This window comes from Pygoscelis adeliae, unplaced genomic scaffold (genome assembly GCF_000699105.1).
Source record: "Pygoscelis adeliae isolate BGI_AS28 unplaced genomic scaffold, ASM69910v1 Scaffold402, whole genome shotgun sequence".
Taxonomy (NCBI): Eukaryota; Metazoa; Chordata; class Aves; order Sphenisciformes; family Spheniscidae; genus Pygoscelis; species Pygoscelis adeliae.
This window is the reverse complement of record NW_008824411.1, coordinates 6,840,909-6,862,407: the sequence shown is the minus strand read 5'-3', so window position 1 is coordinate 6,862,407 and position 21,499 is coordinate 6,840,909. Positions and strand designations below refer to the sequence as shown.

Genomic DNA, 21,499 nt, shown 5'->3' with positions numbered 1-21,499 from the left:
ATCCAGCGCCTCAGGGACCAAGCCCGGATGGGAGAGGAGGCCATGAACTCTGGCACTGCCATATGTGCTCCCGCGGCTCTGCCAGCATCCCTGAGCCGCAGCATCCCCGTCCCACCAGCAGGTACAGGGGCCCCAAGTATTTCCACTGCTGGACTCAGTGTGCACCCACTCCCTTCTGCCCCAATTTATTTTCCAGAGATGGGCTTGCAAAAATCTTCGTGTTTTAAAAGAAAACCTCTGGAGTCTTTCCTGTGCCTGCCGGTTGCCTTCCAAGGTCATCAAACTTTCATTACTATAGATTTTTGAATGCATGTGAGGTTCTCTGCTCCTTCTTGGCAGTCCCAGAGGTGGGACTTTAAGGAAGCTCCATGTGTGGAAAAAGCCGGAGCAGCTGATGGCTGGTGGTGCTGCCAGGGGAGCATGGGTGACCATCAGGGGAGCAACCCCCATCTCTGGGGCACCGTCTGTGGTCCATGTGCCACCTGCCTGGAAGAGAGTTTAAACCCATGCAGCTGTGATGAGCACTACATCTGCAGCGTTACTGCATGGCATGGGTGATGACCAGCACTGCGGTGTGGGGCTGTCCCCAGCCATCCTGGTACACAGGGGGCATCGATGGGGGGCTGCCAGGGCTGGCTGGCCCCTGGGTGGCTATGACTGGCCAGAGTGGCTCATGAGCTTTGGTGCCAGTATCAAACGGGGCTTGCTGGCATGTGGGTTTTGGGAGGTTTTGAATCTCTGTATCTGCCCAGGGACATGGTGCTCCTCACGGCTCCCCCTGGCCTGGAGTGAGAACATGGCTTTTGGCACCGGGGTGGCCGAGGGCACTGCCCAGGGTAACTCTGCTCTCTCTCTGTCTGCCCGCAGCATCCTCGCCACAGCTGGGACGCACTTCAACACCCACGTGGACCTGCGGACGCTGCGGGCTGTGCGCGTGCTCAGACCTCTGAAGCTTGTCTCGGGCATTCCCAGTAAGTTGGATGCTCCTAGTCCTCCTCCCGGGGTGTCCGCATCCATCCCTGACGTCCTTCAGAGTGAGAGGGGTCCTCGTGCCACCTCAGAGACATGGGGTGAAATCAGGGAAGAGGGGGACAAACCTCCCCATGTAGTGGGAACTCTAGGATAGCAGCATTTGTTGTCCCCGGGTGGCATTTCCCCCCACCCAGCCTGCTCTGTGTTGGCACAGGCTGGGCTCGGCAGCTGCCGGGGCCCGCCAGCAGCTCCGCTTCCCTGGCCAGAAGGCGGTGGGTGGATCCTTTTAGGACTGAGGTTTATTCAGGGGAAATTTTGGGGGTTTTGCAAGATTTCATCTGCCGGCACGGGGATAAATAAAGAAACTAGGCTGCTGCAAGCTCTGGTCCTCCTGCCCCTCCTGCCCTGGGCACCGGCTGGGCGGTGTGCTGGATCTGTGCCCTGGGGGCAGTGAGGGGGACAGAGCTGCATGGGTCATGTCCCACCAAGTCCGGATGGGACAAGGACAGGCAGGACACCAGAAGGGGGACCAGATCCAGAAACCAGCCCTCCTGGAACCTTGCTCTGCAGCCTGGCCCTCCCTGCTCCCCCTAGGATGGTGCTTTCCTCCGTGGTCCTCAGCTGCCTAAAGAGATCCTCCAGGCTGTGCTGGCCTCTTGCATCTGTCTGATGACTGTCCATCCTCTCTGCTCACTGTTCTCCTCTTGCCAGTGGTGGGATGGACGTGCCCCAGGCAGGGGGCTTGCATTACTGTGCTGAGCTGTGCTCTTTCTTTCTTCTCCCAGGCCTGCAGATTGTGCTGAAATCCATCATGAAGGCCATGGTGCCTCTCCTCCAGATTGGCTTGCTGCTCTTTTTCGCTATCCTCATGTTTGCCATCATTGGCCTGGAGTTTTACAGTGGGAAGCTGCACCGAGCCTGCTACACAAACAATTCAGGTGGGGAGAAGGGCTCTGCACCTGCGCCACATCCCACAGGTGGAAAACAGCCAGGGCAAGTGCATGTTGGTATTGTGGGAAGCCCAGGGCTGAGAAGATCCTGCATTTTGCTTTGTGCACACCAGGCATCACCCAGTTGCGTTCAGGATGTCTCAGTTTCTTACGGGAGCAGTTTGCGTGCAGCCAGGGCTAGTCCCAGCAGGGTCCCCTGCTCTGCCCCAAGCCCGTCTGTGTTTAGGCTCTTCCCCTTGTCTGTCCCCTGCCTCTCTCTTATCTCTGCCTCCTTTGGCTCTCTGCTGTGTGCTTGCAGGTGAACTAGAGGAGCTGGACCCCCCCCATCCGTGTGGGGTCCAGGGTTGCCCCCCAGGCTACGAGTGCCGAGAGTGGATTGGTCCCAACGATGGGATCACGCAGTTTGACAACATCCTCTTTGCTGTGTTGACTGTCTTCCAGTGTATCACCATGGAAGGGTGGACCACAGTCCTGTACAATGTGAGTAGCACTGCTCTGGGGTCTCTTTGGGCAGCTGGAGATGGGGATGGGGAGCCACAGACAGGATTTCTGTGTCCTGGGAACTTGTGAGATGCTGAGTTTCCTTTGTGATGGAGATGGGGTCAGTCCATCCCATTTGGGCAGGAGATGGGGAATAAAGAGGTGTGTGTTACATGTCTCTGGGCAAAGGGAGCTCTAAGGGCTTTGGCCCCCATCTCTGGGCTGGTTGTGCAACCCGTTGCAGAGAGCAAAACCTTGTGGGCATGGGCTGCAGCAAGCAGCCAGGCTGTCCCTGGGGAGCGGGGAGGCATTCTTCCTTCCCTCCTCCTCCTCCTGTGCTCCCTAGGGCAGCTCTGTAAGAGTGGACATGGTTTCTGGGCACTGTGCATCTGCTCTCCCTGTGGACCAGGTGGTGGATGTGCCTGCATCCCCGTGGCAGCCTTGGGAAGCCCCTTCGGTGGTCTCGGACCCCCTCCCTGGGGCAGGGGCAGGGGCAGTGTTTCAGTGTCTGACAGGGATGTGAGACCTTTGGTATTCGTGCTGCAAACGTCTGTCGGTGCTGATGAAGCTGTGCTGGGTTCCTGTGGTTTGCAGACGCTTGAAGTTGCTGATGCCTGAGCTCTTGGGGTACGCAGCGAGCGAACTGTGGGCAAAGCTGGAAGCAGGAAAAAAAAGCTACAGGTGATCACAGAGTGCAATGTTGTTGTGGGTGATTGGCCATATACGTACATTTTAGTTTATGGGTGAGAAGCAACCGTGCCAGTTCTGTTCCCAGCCTAATTTCAGCATCAATTTTGGCATCGTTGCACTGGGAATGTTTTTATACCCTGGTTCCTATAAAGCCTGGAGATTTGCAGAGTGGTATTGCTCTGCGGGATGCAAATTGGATGGCTTGTGATGGGGAAACATGCTTCAATAGTTACTTCGTCATGAGCAGAAAGGCTGGTTTTTAACCCCAGGCAAAGGCACTGTGCTGCCAGCATTGGGGTCCCCCTCCTGCTCAGTCTCTCCCAGGGTCCTTCTGGGGGTGCAGGATGGAGTGCGCGGGCAGATGGATCATGAAACCCAGGCTGGGGTAGAAAGGGGAGAGTTGGTGGCAAGGGCTTGACCTTGCCACGAGGATTTGGTTTTCTTCTTCCTAAAGGAGATGGCAGTGTCTGGATCTTGCTGCTTTGACGGGGGAATTAGGCAGGATTGAACCACTTGGGAGTTTAGACCGAAAAAAGACCATTTCTTGGCTGCTTCTGGCGTATCAATGAGATTAGAGACTTGACTGCAGCACCTATTGCCCAGGCATAATTGAGTATTGTAGGAAAGGTGAATTTTCCTGCCTGGCGGTGTGGTTCCCCTGCCTTTATCGTGGCTGCGCAGCTGCTGCCTGCTCACACTGCTGTGCCGCAGCCCGTGCGTGCCCAGCACTGCCCATGCCTGGCACCAGCGACCTGCCCTGCACCTTGTTTCTTGCATTAATGACCGGCTCTCTGCAAAAGCCACGGCTGCTTCCATCGGCGCTCCTCATGTGCCCTCGTCCCCGTCCTTCAGCGCCTGCAGCAATTAGAAGCAGCGCTCCCCATGCTAGAGCCCCAGTTGCCGTGTGCGAGGAGCCGGTGAGCTACACGGATGGGCAATTTATGGTCTGATCGACCTCATGGGTTTGTACCGGCAGTTCCCGAGAAAGTCTGGTCTCCTGCCATTTAGGGTGTCCTTACTGGGAAGGCTGGAGCTGATCCATTTGATATCTGGGATTTGCTGATCCACCATCTGGATCTTACTGGGGGGTAAGAGTGGGAGATGCTGCTGGGAGCACTGATAACCACGCTTCGCAGTACCTACCCACGGGATCCCCTGTTTACCACCATAGCTGCTAAATCAGGGGCTCTCTGGGTCACTTGGGGAGCCACAGCCCTCGTATCCGAATGCTTTTCCCAGCACCAGTTGCAATGCCGGGCAGACGTGCTCTGTCACGGTGTCCCTGATGGCTGGGACCGTAAGGTGCCTCCCTTTCCTGCTCCTCTGCAAAGAACCAGCTATTACTTATCTATAATGGAAAGGATTAGGAACCTTCCGTGGCTTTTAATTGAATGAGGATTTGGGCCTTGGTATAGTAAAACACTGCTGATTCACTTTGGGAGGCGTCGAGGGACAGACACTGTTCCCAGCACTCTCGGGCTGTGACTCCCACCCTCCCCAGGGACAGGGGCTGTCTCACAGGGTGCCTCTAGGTTATGGGTGCTCGGTCCTTTTGCTGCTTGGAGGCAGCAAAATGGGCTTTTGCCTTTTTTTAAATAGAAAAATGAGTCATACACATCAGGGATGAGGTCCCCAGGGGATGCTGGAGGAGGGATGGGTGGGGTGGAAAGCCACTGGGATGCTCTGCCGTCATCTTCATCACTTGGAGGAGCAAACCAGAGCAGGCTCCCACTGCTAACCAGTGTGGACCTTGCCCGGACCTTGCCCAGCACATGCCCCAGGTTTGGGGGGATTGGCGGGGGACTCTGCTTTCCCACCGGAGTAAAGCAATGGGAGGCTGTGTCCTTGCAGGTTAAAGCTGCGGAGGAGAGGGGGATCGCAGGAAAACCACTTTAGCAATCTCTCAAAGAAATTGCTTACTATAGTATTCCCCTGTGTAACTGTATCGTGATTTTAAGATCCATTTTTCCACAATTTTACAGGGTCTAGAAGAGTGGCTCCTGGAATTTGTAGATAGCATCACGAAAAGCTAATCGGCCCCATGGTACTTTCCACATGTGTTATTTCATGGATGTGCTTGCCTTTTGCCTTGTTTTCATCAGCCCTGCCTGCGTCAAATGCTCTCTTGCTAGGTAGAAATCACAGTATGGGTTAAAAAAAAAAAAAGAAAAACCCTCAAATTGTGGAGTGTTATGGCTTTTCCAGCTCCCGTCCTGGGAGCCTGAAGGACTTCTTTAATTTCTTTTAGAGGGGAGTTTCAGCTTTGTGGTTCCTCTGGCTGTCTCTGTGGTCCAAAACAGAGGCTAAGGAGTATTTTGCTTTTCTTCTTATACTGGAGCAGATGCCCCTTCCCTGGGCTGGCTCGAGGCCAAACCTGATTTCTGTAGGGACCAGAGGGAAAAATAATGCTGGCAAAGAGGCTCGCTGTCCTACTTCTCTGCCTCTACCGGCGTGCCGGCATGGGGCAGGGGCCGGGTTGCAGTTTTGTCATTAAACAGCAATGGTCTGGGAGGGGTTGGCTGTGTGGTGAGGGGCTGCCGGTGCGTGCCACGGGCAGGCACGGCACAGGCGATCGGTGGTGCTGGTGGCTTCAGATGCTCAGCCCGGCTCCCCCGATCCCGGAGAGCAAACAGGAGAGGAGTCTGAAATCGTTATTTCCTCTGAAACGCCGACTTGAGAGACTGTATTTATTCACTGAGATTGTTTATTTGCTTTCCCATTTGGAAGCGCTCAGCCGCTGCGCCTGCAGGTAGCGAGGAGGAGCCTGGCTTGCTGGGAGCTGCCACTCTCCTCTTCCCCCACGCTGCCAGGAGCTGAGATGGGAAGAAAAACACCCGTGGCAAGCATGTGCTGGGGCTGTGGGCTGGCCTGGTGGGCTCTGCAGGGACTGGGGTCAGCCCTGCCTGTCCCGGCTGGGTCCCTTGCCCGGAGCACTGCTCTGTGCTCTCCGGAGCTGGTAACACCAGCCACGTGGCACAGGAACTGCAGCCCCCAGTTGGGCATTAGTGTTAGGTTAGTGTAGGACAAACAACAACACAAGTGCACGGAGAAAGCTGCTGTTTATAGCTGTGGGAGCAATGCGAGACAGATGCAGGCAGAGGAGCCAGGGCTGCCTGCTCATCCTGCTGGCATTGCTCACAGGGTCTGAGGCTGCCGTGAGGTGCAAGTGGTTGCAGTTGCGAGCGGTTGCTGAGGTTGCATGTGGTTGCAAGGGGCCACAGGTACAAGCATGGACACGTGTCCGGCTGTGGCCCCGGGCACCCTCTGCTTGCACCGGGAGAGGCTCCGAGTGCTTCACAGGGACAGCACAGCCAGTGCAGAGAACCAGAGCCTGCTGCGTGGGGAAAGCCTGTTTCTCTGCATGGATCTGGCCGTCAGGTTGAACTCCTGATTCTAATGTTGTGGCTCCAGTAAATTACCGAGAGTCGGGGCAACCACCAGACAGGCAGGAGAGCCTGCACGGCAGTGATAACCAAGCTGCAGCTGGGCCATGCAAAGAGCTGACTTGAGTTTGCACAGGGCCACGGCTATTAGCAGCGATGGGTAAAAACATTTGCCTCCTAAGCACACACATTAAAGCAGCACTGGAAGAGCATCCATACTGCTAATTAAAAATGCATGGCAAGGCCTAACAGGAGCTAGCTGGCCACAGTTTCTTGCTATAAATCCAAAAGGCCTCTCGTGGCACAAGGGATTGGGACTGTAGGGAAGCAGGAGGGCAAAAAGGTACAGGGAGCCTTAGGAGATGCCAGGGCTGAGTGCGGAGAGCCTTCTGGGTGCTTTTGCAGCAGGAGGAGAGCGTTTGCTGGGGGAAAGAGAATCAAGTCCTTGGCAGCTTCCAAAATACCTACCAAAACGCAGTGGTTGTGGGCAGATCTGTGTGCCATAGCCTCAGAGGAGATGGGGTGTGCAGGTCTTTTAGCCTCGTGCAAAGCTGAACAGCCGCCTGCAAGCAGCCCAGGCGGTTGCAAACACGCTCGTTAGGTGCGAAGCGCAAGCCGTGCATGCAGAGCCTGGCAGCACAGACTCTGCAAGAGCGGCTGTAAAACGCGAGCTGCTGCAAGGAAAGGGGTTTGCAGCGAGCGTGACTCAACTGCCATGTGCTTCCAGCATGCCCGACGCGCTGCGGCCAGGAGGGTGCAAGGGGAGCCCACCCTGCGGGAGCGCTGAAGACCAGTACCACCCCAGTGTTTGGGATCTCCTCTAAATGTGGGGTGCAAAAGGGCTGAGATGAATCTCACCACATGCACAGGTCGGGGTTTCATGCTGCTGAGTGCAGGGCTGGATTTTGAAAAGCTGGCTTGGGCTTGTTTTGACCGTGAAGCACCAAACCTGAGATCTTCTGCTGGAGCCTGGTTTTCAAATGTGGTGAAACATTCATCCTTTTTGAAACAGGGACTGTTCAGGCAGCCCTGATTTGGGGTGCTGGGAAAGGGAGGTGTCTTAAATCACTGGCCGTGCTGGAGCACACAGATCAGAGATGAGTGCAAGGCTCGGCTGTCCTGCTCCCTGCCAGGTCCCCGGCTGCACTAGTCAAGCGGCCTTGGAGGGGCTCAGAGGAGGAATCTGTTTCAAAGCAGTCATTTTTCCATGTGCGTGTGTGTGTGTGTACAAAATTGCTCTTCACTTGTTGGCATAAATTCCCAGGGTGTCATGGTCATCCCTTGGGATGCTCAGCACTCAGCTGCTCTCCCCGAAGCACCTACGTGAGAACAGTGTGAGCGGGACCTGAGCATCGTGCAGGTCTGTGTGTGTTTCTCTTGCCTTTCGGAGAGCGAGGGCAGTGCCTGTCTTTATGTGGGACAGCCAGGGGCCAGTGAAATTAATGACTTGACCAGAGAGGAGTTTGATCCTGTTGGGGTTTGCTTGGACTTGGAGCTGAGCTTGGAAACCTCCCTGAGCCCTGGTGCTTCCGGGAGCTGTTGCAGCTCCTTTGGACATCAGTGCCTGTCCCCTGGGGTCCCTGCTCCCAAGGTGAGGGCTACAGTGGTGCCAGCCACGTGTCAGGGGTCATAGGGACTCTGCAGCAAGGGCTGGTGGTGCAAAGATCCCCCCAAAACAGCACCTGCCCTGACACCACGGAGGTGGGCAGAGCACACACTGGAGGAGCTCAGTACAGCAGTGGTCCTGCAGCTGGGGGCTGAGCTTGCCCTGTTGCTCCTTCGGGCCCTGTGGAGGGTGAAGCTGGGAGTGTGATGGGTAACGGTGGCTCCCAGCAAGGAGTGGCGCTGGCTAGAGATGATCTCTGGGCAGAGGAGGAGGAGGAGGGAGAGAGGTTGGAAAGCGGAGGAGATGGGAGGGATGGCGAAAGAGGGAAACCACGTGGCTTTTTAGGCTCTGTGCCCTCGGACATCGCCAGGCTCTCGAGCTGGAATGCTTGCAAAGGGAAAAGGAGTCCCTTCTTGTGTGTTTTAAATTAAAACGCAACACAAAAAAATATCCTGTCAGAGAGGTATGAAAATTTAATCAACACCCAGTGCTCTTAGCAGCTCGGTAGCAAGCACAGATCTTAATGCCTCTGCAGCTATTCCTGGCGGCTCCTGGCTGTGCGGGTGAAGCAGGGTGTGCTGTGTGCTGAGGGGGGACGGGGGCTGCCAAAAAGTCCGCAGCACTTGTGGCACTGCAAGACGGAGCCCCTTCCTGCTTCTTCCTCTGAAACGTTAAATGCTGTTTTAAATGCAATTAAGTTTGTGAGGACTTCAGAGAGGAGATTTCAAATTCCACCCCGAAGCTTTAAAACCTTCCTAACTTAACAAGACGATCTGTTCTTCCCCAAATGACTTCTGTTGGTGCCCGAGCCGGCAGCTCATGTACTGCTAGCCATGGGTGCTGGAGCCCATCCCCGATGGGCACGTGTGCAGCAGACAGCCTGCTTTACCCTCTTCTCCCTTTGGAAGAAACGGCTCTTTTTCCACACTCAGCAAAGCCAGACCTTCACCAGCTTGCCAAATGTTCCTGCCTTTTTTTTTTCCCCTTTTCCCTCTGTGTGTGCGCTGAAATGACACAGCAAGAAACAAACTGTGTCTGCTGGATCCCCAGCTTTGCAGGCATGTTCTGTCAAAAGCTCCCTGCCCACAGCCTCCTCCCTGCCCGCGCAGGAAAGTCTCGCTCCTAGACCGTCTGCCGGCAGGAGTGGGGGAGCCGAGGGGCCGGCGGAGGCACCGATGCTCCAGCACCGATGCTCTGGCACTGCCCAACAACTCCAGGCTCAAGGAGAGGAGGTAGCAGGGGGTCTCGGTGCTGCCTGGCCCCCGCTGCTCATCTTCATTAAGCCCAGGGTCTCTAATTTCATTAGCGATTTGGGGCTGAAAATTGTGCCAGTGAGGCTTTGCAGAGCTGTTTCCACGCCTCTGTGCTGGAGCCCTGTGCTGCTGTGCATCGGGGCTGGACCGGGGCTATTGGGGTGAGTTGGGGTCCTCGAGCAAGGTCTGTTGCATGTGGGTCTGTTGCCCCAGAGCATCGCAGCTGGGGATGTTCCTGCATTTAGGAAATGTATTGCGGGACCTGAGCTGCCTCTCTGGGCTTGCAGCATGCTCGAAACAAAGCAGGGATCCAGCCTGGCAATCACCAAGCCCCACTGAAAAAAAAAACCCCAAAGCTGATCTGATGAATATCATGCCCCACTGCAGCGTGCAGGCTCCAGGTCCAGCAGGAGAGGCAGCAGCACTGGCATGTGTCCGAGCCCGACACTGAGGATCTGCGCTGGGAACGCCAGTGCTGCCTTAGCCAAGTGCTGGGTTTGACGAAGGCTGCGGAGCTTTGCAAGTACTCCATCAGGAAAAGTTCATCCTGCCGCCAGGGCAGCTAAGGGGGTGCTGTCGTCTGGGGCTGGGGAAGATGCAGGAGGGGTCCAGGCAGGGGGGAGGTGGGGGTTTGGGAGCAGAGGTGGGGGCAGCTCAGGGTTCGCAGCAAGGGATGGCTGCGGGGAGAGGAGGCGGTACATGTGGGGTCAGGGTCTGCGGATCGATGCTGGGGCATCTGGGTGTGATTTTTGGGTGGATCAGAGAAGAACAGAGCAATAATTGGTCTCCGTGCCCATACCAAATGTTTTGAAAGCACTTGATTTTTAGTAACGCTTCTAGCAATGCATTTTTTGCATTCCATTTAGAAAACAGAAAAATGAAATATTCTGGGTTTTTTCCTATTTCCCCACTTCTTCCCCTTCCCCGCACACGCACAGACACAAGCATGCCCACACGCTGTGGGCTTTGATGAGCTTTCTGGGCCCCTCTGCAGGGACTCCTGCCTGCCCCTGGCACCCCGGGGCACCCCAGGGCCAGCGAAAGGCAGCACTACAGGCAGGGCATCGTGCAGGAGGTGCCCACCCTGCCTGGAGACCCCGGCGTGCGGCCGTGGCAGGATGCATCCCGCTTGCGGGCCGCACCCGGCCCTGCAAAGGAAATGTACCAATTTCCTCATTAACCTGATTTGGAAAGGCAAAGCATTTTCATTCAGATCTTGTCCAGCGCTGGGGTCGCTGATGGATACCAGGCAGAGCTGGCAGGGAGTGAAGCATGGCCCTGCATGCAGGAGATCAAATTACCGCTATTAAAGGGAAGAAAGAGATCTGTTACTGCGCTGGGGAGAGCGGCAGCGGGTGTCAAGGTCTTGAGGGAACTGGTTAGGCCAGGGATTCTGCTGTAAGTTATTTTTTTAATTTTTTTTTTTCCCTTTTTTGCTGGTGCGTGGAGATTTTGAGGCTGCTCCTGCTGGCCTGCATGTGTTTCTCAGCTGGATGCAGCCGTGGTTTGCAAGGAGGATCAGGTCGGAGGCCGTGGAGGTGATGCTGGGGGATGGCATCAGCCATGGCAGGGGCATGGTGGGTGTCACCACCAGGCAAAGACGATCGGGAGTTGCCAAGCCAAGGATTTGGTGTACAAATCATGGAAGCTGTGGTGTTTTCGCACCCGCTGTCCTGACAGGTCTGCTCTGCCCCCACGCCGGGCAGCAAGCCCCTGGGAAGTGCTGGGGAAGGCAGGCACAGAGCCCAGGGCAAAGCCTCCTGAGATCCTGGCTTTCCCCATCATCCCTAAACCCCCTCGCTAAGGGGACAGACAGACCTCTCCTGCCCAGCCATGGTGGTTGGGACAGTTTGGTCACCCCATCCCTGCCCGTTAAAGCCTGCCTGCAATGCAGGCAAAGCCGTGGGTCCCCACGGGAGCTCTCTGTGGGGTGGGAGATCCCTGGCAGAAGACCATGATGAGAGCAGGATGAGGCTACCTGTGCCACTGGAGGTCCCATGGATTTCCATGCCCACCCCCTGTAGTGCAGCGCTGCCGTATCCCCTGAGCAAGTCATGGCCAGTTGGTTACAGTAATGAATGTATATTACCCCAACCTAATGATGTGCCGTTTTGGTCCGGATTAAAACAGAAACCACAGAGGCTCTCTCCTAATGCGGATGGATTTTGAGAGGGGACTTGGCTGCCTACGACGCATTAGCACGGGCAGTTGATGTTGGCCGAGCTGGTCATGGAGGTCTCCAGGACGCGTCTCCTGCTGGGGAAGGGGCAGAAAGCTCCCCTCCTCTACTGGGAAAGCCTGAAGTGGGAGCTGAGCCATGTTACTAGACAACAGAGAATCAATAAGGGTGGATTGCTGTGTGAATGAAGTCCAGCAGCTCCCCGTGTCCTGCTGCTCCCTGAATGAGATGGGTGCCCAGAGCTTTGGTCAGCCTGTCCCCAGTTCCCCTCCCTGAGCTGGTGGGCAATGAGCGGCCATTAAAGGTGCCCTGCACAGGCAGAACATGCTCTCTGTTTATTTTTAGGTAGGAGAGATTGAATTTGTGGGTTTTTTTGTTGTTCCTCCCCCCTCCCCTTCCCCTACAGCAAAGAAAACCTAAAGTTTCCCATGTGAGTGCAGCCCGAGGGAGGGTACGTGTGGGCTGCGAGCTTGTGCTTTGCATTCGACTCGGGTATATATTTAGATTTCTTTAGATTTCTGGCCCCCCGAGTGAGACCTGCTTTTGCAGCTCCCCGCGCCTTTTCCTGCCCTTTGAAAAAAAAAAAAACAACCAACAACAACACAAGAGCTGCCAAAAGAATAACCTCGTGCCAGAGGTTGAGAAGTGGGAGCCGGCGGGGGCTCCTTCACTGGGTGGGGACCTGCCGTGCCGTCTCCATCACCCCCCGAGGGTCCTGCTCCCACGCCTTGGTGGTGTCGTTTATAGGCTTGGAGGCTTTGCCGGCAGCAGGATGGGTCGTGTCCAAGATGTGAGTGTGGTGGTTCAGCTCCAGCTGGGGGTCTCCACCGATGCCTTGGCATGAGAAACACCCTTGGGTATGTAGTGCCTTGGGGAAACTGTGGCTTCCGAGTCTTCACTGACAAGATCACGTTGGTTGTGTTGTTGTCTCGGGTATGCCTGGGGGCAGTAGCAAATGTGTTTCTTGGTCTGGTGGCCATGGGAGAGCCTGGGTGGTGGGGTGCATAATGAAAAGGTGGTTGTCTTAAAGGAAAGGGAAGAAGCAGCAAAGATCAGCCGTCAGGCAGCTCCTTTGTTTCCCAAAGGGCTTGGGTGAGCGATGGGACCTGGTCTGCAGCACAGGGAGCTGAGCATTGCTGCGAGGCTGGGGCAAGAGCAAGGAATTTCTTCAATAAAGGAGTTACCTCATTCATGCAATTTGGGGATTAAACTCCTTGTGTCTACCCTGACTTCTGCACATGACGACCTCCTGGTACCTTCAGCAAAGGAAAAAAAACCTGTGGGAAGGTACAGTGGACCAAGGTGATGAACCACTACCTATGGAGCGATATTAAGAACAAACGATGCCCCAAAGGGATGGGAAAAGGGGCTGCTCAGTAAAGACAACTACATCTTGGTGCCAAGAAGTTAGGAAGTGCTGCGGGAGCTGCCAAAAGTCATGCCGACATGGACCTCATGAAGGATGCTCAAAGGAGTGGCAAGCGGTTCCCCACCTCTGCAGATGGAAGCAAGGCACAGTGAAGTGACGGCTGAGGAGATTTGGGCAGAGATGGATATTTCACCCTGGCTTTTGGTCAACACAAAGACAGAGGCCATAAAAAAGCCTGGATAGTGGGAACGAGGACACGGCCACGAGCACAGCTGATGTGGAAGCCAAGTGCCGAGACCATCGCGCCCATCAGTCCGGTGCTCGGGATGGCTTCTCTCCCCTCCCTGCTCTTGGAGGGAGCTGGCACATGAAATGGCAGGTCTGGTAACAAGTATTTTTAACAACTCCGTCGAGTTGGGGGAGGCACCATCTGACTGGAGAATAGCGAATGCAATGCCTATATTTAAAAGCGGGGGGAGGAGAGGAAAAAAAGTAAGGCAGGCAGGAATAGGACTGTAAGCCTGACCTCGATTGCATGCCATTTCAGAACAGATTTGGAAAGCAAAAGAGGAAAATGAATCATGGGTTTGCCAAAGGTAGGTCACACCAGGCTAACCTGGCATCAGAGACCTGGAAACGTGTAGAGCTGCTCTTTGTAGTAAAGCTTTTGCTATGGGAAAGTGTTAATGAAGCGGAGAAGAGGGGAAGGAGAAGAGGAGCTCTGCGAGGCTGGCAGGGAAGTGAGCAGTGCCGGGATGGCGCTGGGTGGTGTTGAGGGGACATAGTGGCTGGTGGCGACTGGCAGGGCTCCTTGAGGATGAGTTACAGGCTTTCCTGCTTCCAGCGTCGGCTAGCTTCCCGGAGCTGAGGGGACAGAGGCTGCCACCCCGAGCTGGAGAAGTTTGAGGGCTGGAGGAAGAGATGTGGGATGCAGTGAGAAATGGAAAGCCATGTGCTTGTTGAGGAACAGCAAAGATATCTCCTAGGAGCCCAGGTCTTGCTGATTGGGAAGTAGCAGTGTGGAGGAAGATGGGATGAACGAGTGACCGCAGGGTGACCTTAGGCCAGCAATGCCCTGGAGGATCAAGGAGGTTTGCAGGCAGGATGGCAAAGTCTCGGTAGCATCGTGCAGGGGTGGAGTGGGACGCATTAGGATCTCTTACTCGGGTCTTCTGCATCCAGGGAAGATGAACTGAGCCTGGACTGGAGCAGGGAAGGGGCTACTAGATAAAATAGGGAGGGATAGCCAGTCATACAAGAGAGAACTGGAGGAAGCTTGCTTTGGCTAGCAAAGCAGAGGCTGGGGATAGCCATGATAGCTAGCTATAAATACATCAGGATGGGAAACAGTATTTCAGCCAAAGGCCAATGCTGGTAAAAGAACAGAGGGATATATAAAATGACTAGAAATAAATTTAGGCTGAAAGTTAGAGCAGCTGTTAGAGAATCTGCTTGAGGAGCCTTCCAGTGGGAATAGTGAGTTTTTAAGGTAAAGTTGACCAAAGTCTGGGGGAGATAGCATGATGCAAGGGGGTCTGGACTCAGCAATTCTGTGAGAACCTGGCAGTCTGCATCCTCTCTCAGGCAAATGCAGCCAGGTGTTGCAGTTCCTTTGATTTCCTGGACAGATGTGCTTCAGCTTTGGGAGTGGAGAGATGGGAATACATCCACTCGTGTGTATGCACACACGTGCATGCACGCATGTTGTTCTCCGTGCTGATGTCCTGCTGCCCTGAATGCTTTGTGGTCATGCTCTCCACCACGGGCTAGAGAAGCAGTGGAATATGCAGAGCCTGTGAAATGCCAAGCCCCTTGTGTTTCCTAAACAAGCCCCCTTGTCCCCCGAGCTGGGCCCTCTGCAGCCTGGGTGCTGCAAAGGTACTGGAGCAACTCTTCCAGCTCCTTGGGGAATAAAAGGGCAAATTTTGGCAGTCAAAGCGGCTGAGCAGGTACCAGATGAGGTACCAGATGATGGGCTGGAGCCGCCACAGCCTGGCTGGGCATCACCAGCTCCTGGTTTTGTAGGGAGAGTTGGGATGTGCCCTGGGAAATTTTACCTTGGGGCTGGAGGGTCCTGTCAAAGCTGGCACCAGCCAGGGGACCCATGTGGCTGCTCAGGGCAGGACTGTTCCTGAGCCTGCTGGCATCATCCTGGGTGGCTCGGACCATTCCTGAGCTTGCTGTGGTCAGTGGTGTGTCCTTGGGTATGTGGGGTCCATGGCCACAGCTCCCCATGACCTCTCACCTGCCCAGCAGTGCCCCTCCTGGAGCCACTGGCTGCTGGCAGTGCTGGACATGTAACCCCCAAAACCCCCTAAAATCTCTCTAATCCCCTTTACCTTCACCCCCGTGGGAGCTGGGTACACAAATGCACATAGAGGTGGAGATCGCAGACAGCCTGTCCTGGCAGGGCCCTGCCGAGCCCCTGCCTCAGCTTTCCCAGATGTGGGTCCCTGGTGCCACCAGCTTTGGCCATGTCCACAAACTGCAGTGGGAAGAGGTGGTCTGGGTACTGCTACTGGTATCGCTGGCTGATAACCCCAGGGAAACTGCCCTCTGCTCCATCTCATCCCTTACTCCCACTCCATCTCCTGCTGCGCATCACTGGAGGGCAGAAAGCCAAAGAAGGGGTGGTGGTGGCCCAGCCCTGGGGGAAGATGTCTTCTTCACCTGTAGGAACAGAGCTCATCTGTTCTGCATCCCCTGTGCCAAGGACCTTGGAGAAAGCCCATGGTTTTGGGGCAGGAGTCAGTTTCAAAGGCGAGTGATCCTGGCACGGGTGGCAGTTACCCAATGACATCTTGTTGGGGAGCTGAAGCCCAGCCAAGCTCGGGCTGAGGGGTTCCATGATGCCTTGAAGACTAATGCCATGGCAAATGGTGCTGTTAGAGCAGAGCGCGGTAGCCTGGGTGTCTCTGGAGGGTGGTGGTGAGCATGTGCTATACGGGATTCCCATGCATCATTCCCACCTCCCTGCGCTCGCTTCTCCCATGGCCCTGAGGAAAGGGGCTGGTGGTGGACTGGGGCTCTTGAAAGGTGCAGGACCTTGATAAGACGCGCGTGGTTTCCCCGGTGCCGAAGGAGGAGGGTGGTGAGTCTTTCCAGATGCTGTCCCCAACCTCAAAGTCCTTATTGTTGCTGTGTGCCAGGCACTCCTCAGCACTGGGGTCTGCCCACAGCATCCCTCTCCCGGTGCTGTGGTCGGTGCCTGCAGTGGGATGTGCCAGCACCGCCCTTCCTGCCTTGGGCTCAGCATCAGGGTGGTGGGGACACCCGGCTGAGGTTCCCACTGACACCTTGGTCACTGGAAGAAAACTCCAGTGTGGTGGCTTTCCCTCCCCCTCAGAGATGCACTTCTCCCCTTTCAGAGCCTTGTCTCGGCTCCTGCACTGGCCGACTGGGAGACGTGGTGCCAATGACTCAGACAAAGATGAGGGCTTAATTAGCATGGGGAGAGGGGGGAAGAGATATAAAAGAGAAAGAGTCTTTCATTGCAACAAGATTGATACCACCTCCCCCAGACAGTCACGTTCTGCCACATCACCCTCCAGCCCGGTGTCATGTGCGCTGTGCCTGACACCGGAGGACAAATGGGGCCTGGGAAGCGGCTGTGAGGTACAGAGGGGCACTGCTTTATTAAAAGCCTCAGTGAATAGATGTCTGGAGATGTAGAGCAGGCTTGCCAGCAGCCTTTTTAGCTGTTGGGCTTTGCCCTGCGGTTAGAGTGACCCTCCGCTCTCAGCTCCTTGGGGTTGGGGTAACGCACCTGGGGCAGGAGGGTGTCTGCAAGGTATTAGCAATGATGCCGTCAGCAAAACGCCCATTTGAAGGTGTGGGGCTTGTCCGCACCAGCCCCTTTCCCCCGTGCATGGAAGGACAAGCATCTTCTGTCTCTTCTTTAGCTGCCAGCTTCACTGGCCCTAAGGCACCTTACAAATCTTTCCCTCTTAACCTGCACCATGCTCAGCAGGCACTGCTGCTGCGAGGCTGCTTTGCCCTGTCTCGGTGGGATGTGCAGGCGAACACCAAATCAAGCTGCCGGGGGGAGCACACTCAGGGTGGCCCCTGTGCCCTCAGCACCCCGATTTCAGGCCGCAGGGCCCTGCACCTCCAACTATACCATTGTCTTGCAGCCCTTGTGTCCCTGCAGGGATGGTAGGAGGAGGCAGAGGAGAGTGGTCCTGCCCAATGAGGGCTGGAGACTGTGGAGGAGAGCATGGCTGTGGTAGGATGCAGAGGGGCATCAGGGCACTGCTGGCTGGGAGCCCCCATCTGGGCATACCTGCCTGCACAGGCAGCTGCCTGGTGCCCATCCAGGCTTGGCAGACGTGGCCACGACACCTCGAGGAGCCTCGCGTGGTCAGCCTGGAGGGAGAATCGCCACCGCGCCTGAGCTAACGCACCCTCCCTCTGCCCCGGGTGCTCGTGTTGAACATAACGTCACACATGTTTTTTCTTTTCCCCTCCAGACCAATGATGCCTTAGGAGCCACCTGGAACTGGTTGTACTTCATCCCCCTCATCATCATTGGATCCTTCTTTGTCCTCAACCTTGTCCTGGGAGTGCTGTCAGGGTAAGCGAGATGCCATCCTTCTCCTCCAGGCCGTGCCTGTCCCCTGCCTCTTAGACCCAAGGTTGGCACCCAGTACTGCTGTGCCCCCCAGGATCCCAGTAGCTGGTTCCCCCCGTCCCCTCCATGCCTGCCTGCCCCACAGTGAGGGATCACTCCCTGGCTCTGCTTACCTCCTTCACTCCCTGAGGAGCCAGGAAAGGGGCAGCGTTGAAGATGCTTTCTCATTGTTTTGCCTTGCTGAAGAGCTCACGGGTTTGGTTACCTGCAAGAAATGGTCAGTGTCAATCTTCTGGCTGCTTGGGACCTGCTGGAGGGGAGAGACGTGAGGGAGCCGTATGGAAACGTGCTTGAGTCTAGGATGCGTTTGTAGTGGGGTGCGCGTTTGCTGGCTGATGGACTGTGGTGGACATGGGTTGGGATGGGTTTGGGGCATGCGTGGGAGCGATGCAGGGCACCTCCATGCTGTGCGGGCCGTGGCTGGGAGGATGTGCCTGGCGCCAGTTGGGGGATGCACAGTGGTGAGAGTAGGGGTGCCTGGAGTGCATGTGGACAAGCCGGGGACATAGGGACAACGAAACTGCCCCTGTTCTGCTCTTCCTAGGGGAAAGGAGGTTTTAATCCAAGCTATTAAGCTGGGTTTGGAGAGAAAAAGGCTTCTTGTCTCCATGACAATGAACTGTGGTTGCATCCACACAACCTCAGCTGCTGGCAGGGGTTGGTGCATGGGGAGAGCATGCCCTCTCCTACACTGGAAGTGGGATGTGGGCTCCTCTGCCCTTGCTGCAGGTGGCAGTGGGGACCCCGTGCCCAGCAGCAGGTAATTTTTTTCCTAATTGCCCCTCATGGCAAAAAAAAAGCCACTGTGGCACTGGTTTGGCCAGCTGGAAAGCCCTTAGATGCTGGGATCAATGTGGAGACTGGCCCTGGTCATCTCTGTCACTGTCCTGTGTCCCCGTGAGTTCAGGTGTGATGGTGGTGGTTTCAGGAGCGCTTCTGGAGCGGCAGGCTGGGCTTCAGGTTCTGTTGGTGGGTTGAATTTCCCCAGCTCTCAGTCTGGGGTCTGACTGAGTCCAGGGACCCTGGGGACAGGGTGCAGGAAGGGCTTCACGTTGCCTTGCAGGGAGGGAGCTCTTACGGAGGCTGAAAACATCCAAGCAACGTTGGGTGGCTTTTGCATTTCTTATGCCACATCCAGCTTGGGGATTTGAGCAAAGTCCAACTGGGTGTCAGTGTCAAGCAGGGGCTTTCCTACAAAAGCCCAGAGAAGGAAAGTCAGGAAGCTCAGAGCTAGGCAGCTGGAAAAGCCCCTTATTGCAGTGTTGAATCGTGCCAACATAGTGTGTTGTGTGGACACTGAGGCTTTTGGTGCTGGTGTGATGCTAAGAGCAGCCTGGGGACACAGCAAGGTAGTACTGCTTTGGCCTACAAGCTAGCCACTGGCAGGAGGACCACAGGGTGGCTGGCAGGATGCCCAGCCCGTGTCCTGGTCCACGCTCGGTGCTTGCCTGTGTGGGGACTGCATGAGGCAGCTGTTCCCGCGCCCGCAAATTGGATGCAGTTGTCTAGGGCCCTTCCCAGGCACCGGCTGGCATTTCAACTGTTTGTTTATCGCTAATAGGGTTTGTATTGGGGAAGGATGCAAGTGGGTGGGTGGCCTAATTGGCAATGGAGATGCTCTTGTGGTGTGCCAGATACCTAGGGAAAAGCGTGACTGCTCAGCTCCCCGGAGGGCTGAGTGAGGTGAGTGGAGGCGGCAAGCTGGGCTCTGCCACACGATGGCAAGGCCACCGTGCATGCCCTCCTGCCTGGCCATGGCCACAGACATCCTTTGCGGCTCAGTGGATGCAGTACCTCGGTGGCGGTGAAGCATCCTCTTGCCAAAGCTGCTGCCAGAGCCGTGGAGGGGTGTGATGTGAGGCAGGAGAAGGTACTTCTGCACACAAGCAATGTGTGTCCTTGAGTGCAATAAGAAAGGCTTCGTTCCTCGCTTTGCTTGCTTAGTTTTTATTGTTTTTAACACTTCTTGCAATCCTCTTGTGCTGGAGAGAGCACTAGGCTCTGCTGCGGGAGGGGAAGGGTGACCTTTCCATTTCCCAGCCTCTGAGCTGGATGAGCAGGCAGGGTCTGGCTGGATCCCCGTGCACGCCCCACGGCTGGGCTGAGCTGGGAGGAGAAGGTCAGTTTGGGGATGAGCTCCATGGAAACACCTCTACGTGAAGGAAACCTTCCCCTGGCATTGTGGCACTGCTTTGGGGGAAGACAGGCAGCCGCGCCCAGCTAGCTGAAATCACAGTCGCTCTGTTAACTTGGGGCGCAGTGATGAGCGGCGAGCCCTGGTAGCCCGCTTGCAGAAACCTGGACCCACGTTGCCTGCAAACTGCACCATCTGCACCGGAGAATAACGAGGTCTGCTCGGGATTTCCAGGCCTCTTCTCGAAGTTCACGCTTACGAGCTGCTGCAGAGCTGCCTCTCTGCCTCTCTTCATCTCAGCAGCGGTTTTCTTTGAGGAAACAAACACTCGAGGCAGGTCCTGGATGTGAAGAGGCTGCAGGAGGACATTTGTATGTTTAACTTGCCACCATCAGAAGTTTGCCGGAGCCCAGATTTAGCAATCTTCTGGTTGTGATGCGCATCTCTCCCAACAGTCAGTTCCCCAACTGTTAAGCTGAGGCATGACCTCCGTGATGTAAACAGCCTGGATCCATCTGCTCCTAAGCACAAAGTATGTGGGAGAGGAAAAGAAATTATTTCCATCATAACGAGACTCCTTGATTTTTCTCTCTAAATACTAACACGCACACATGCACTGGGATTGCATGCAACGCTGTTAAGAGGAGATGGAGTCACTCCAGGCAGGGGCTTGGAGAGCCAGTTCTTCTGGGGCTTTGGCATGTTTTACTGTGTCTGTTAACTTTCCACCTCTATGGGTGCAATTACGGATCAATTAATTCTAACTGAAAGCAGGGAAGAAAAAAAATTGGCCCTGTTCCTCTTTGAGAGCAGGTATGAAGCCCGAGGAGATGTGACTGTTCAGCTACACAAGCTACTGAAATAATCCTGGCAGAAGAGAGTCAGTGGGAGCGAGCAAGGATGGAGCATCAGCTGAAATGCCCTGTTTTCTGCTGCGTGGCAGCCGGTGGATTTGGGAGCTTGGGAAGATGCTGAGAGTCATATCAAGTGTTGCCTGCTGCCGTCTTGTGGCCTGAGGTTGGTGTCATCCAGCACCCTGCTGAGGTGTGGCAGGGCGCACCTGCAGCCCTGCCCCCCTTTTCAGGGGGGACCGCTGTAGTGCAGAGAGAGAATTGCATGCTGCAGGAGGAGTTAGGAGGGGTGGATGGGACCTCCTCCTGCCCTGCGGCTGATGGCCCATTGCGGACGGTGCCCTGCGGTCGGTCGATTCCAAGTCCGGGGGATGCAGAAGTTGCATGTGCCCTGTGATGGAGATTTGCAAAGGTCTGCTCTCCCTTCTTTGTGAATTTTTTTTTTTTTTTTTGGCTCAGCTGTTTCTCATGTAAAACGATTTGGATCTCTGTGTTTGGGCTGCATCTCCAGAGCAGCAGAGACCAGGTGAGAGCCACGCTGCCCCGTCCCTGCCGCCTGTGGCATGCGTGGTGCTGCAGTGGGAGTAATGCCATCCCAGTAATGACCACAGCTTGTCACTGGTCCTGTCCTAGCTACTGCAGAGGTCCTGCCTGCTTTGCCCCTCCTGGCAAGAAGATGGCTTATGTTTAGCTTGTCGCTGGGAGCAAGAAAATGAAAGAGTGAAGATAAAAAATAAGCCATGCTTGGAGGTATAATGTTGAGGACTCATGTGGAGTTTCTGATACCAGACAGGCTGTGTTTTGACTCTTTTCCATCTCCCTTTCCCCAGCCCCTACAGAGAAAAAATGGTTTGTAATCACCCTCCTCCATTCATTGCAGCATCTGTCCTCCTGATGAGGGCTGGTAGACTCCTTTCCCCTATCCAGTCTCATACTTCCAGCCCCTTTCCAGGGTGACAAAGCTGCCATAATCACTGGTATTCATGGTCCGCAGCAATAGCT

At 55.5% G+C, this 21,499-nt stretch overlaps 1 protein-coding gene across 1 annotated transcript in view; it reads left to right on the top strand.

Annotated features, from left to right (window-relative positions):
- CACNA1E (calcium channel, voltage-dependent, R type, alpha 1E subunit) overlaps positions 1–21,499 on the top strand; it is a 101,400-nt gene that overhangs the window by 19,334 nt on the left and 60,567 nt on the right. The window contains exons 4-7 of the mRNA XM_009320728.1: positions 868–971; positions 1,758–1,910; positions 2,221–2,402; positions 17,352–17,455. Of these exons, the coding sequence (XP_009319003.1) occupies positions 868–971; positions 1,758–1,910; positions 2,221–2,402; positions 17,352–17,455 (543 nt within the window). The remainder of the gene's footprint in view (positions 1–867; positions 972–1,757; positions 1,911–2,220; positions 2,403–17,351; positions 17,456–21,499) is intronic.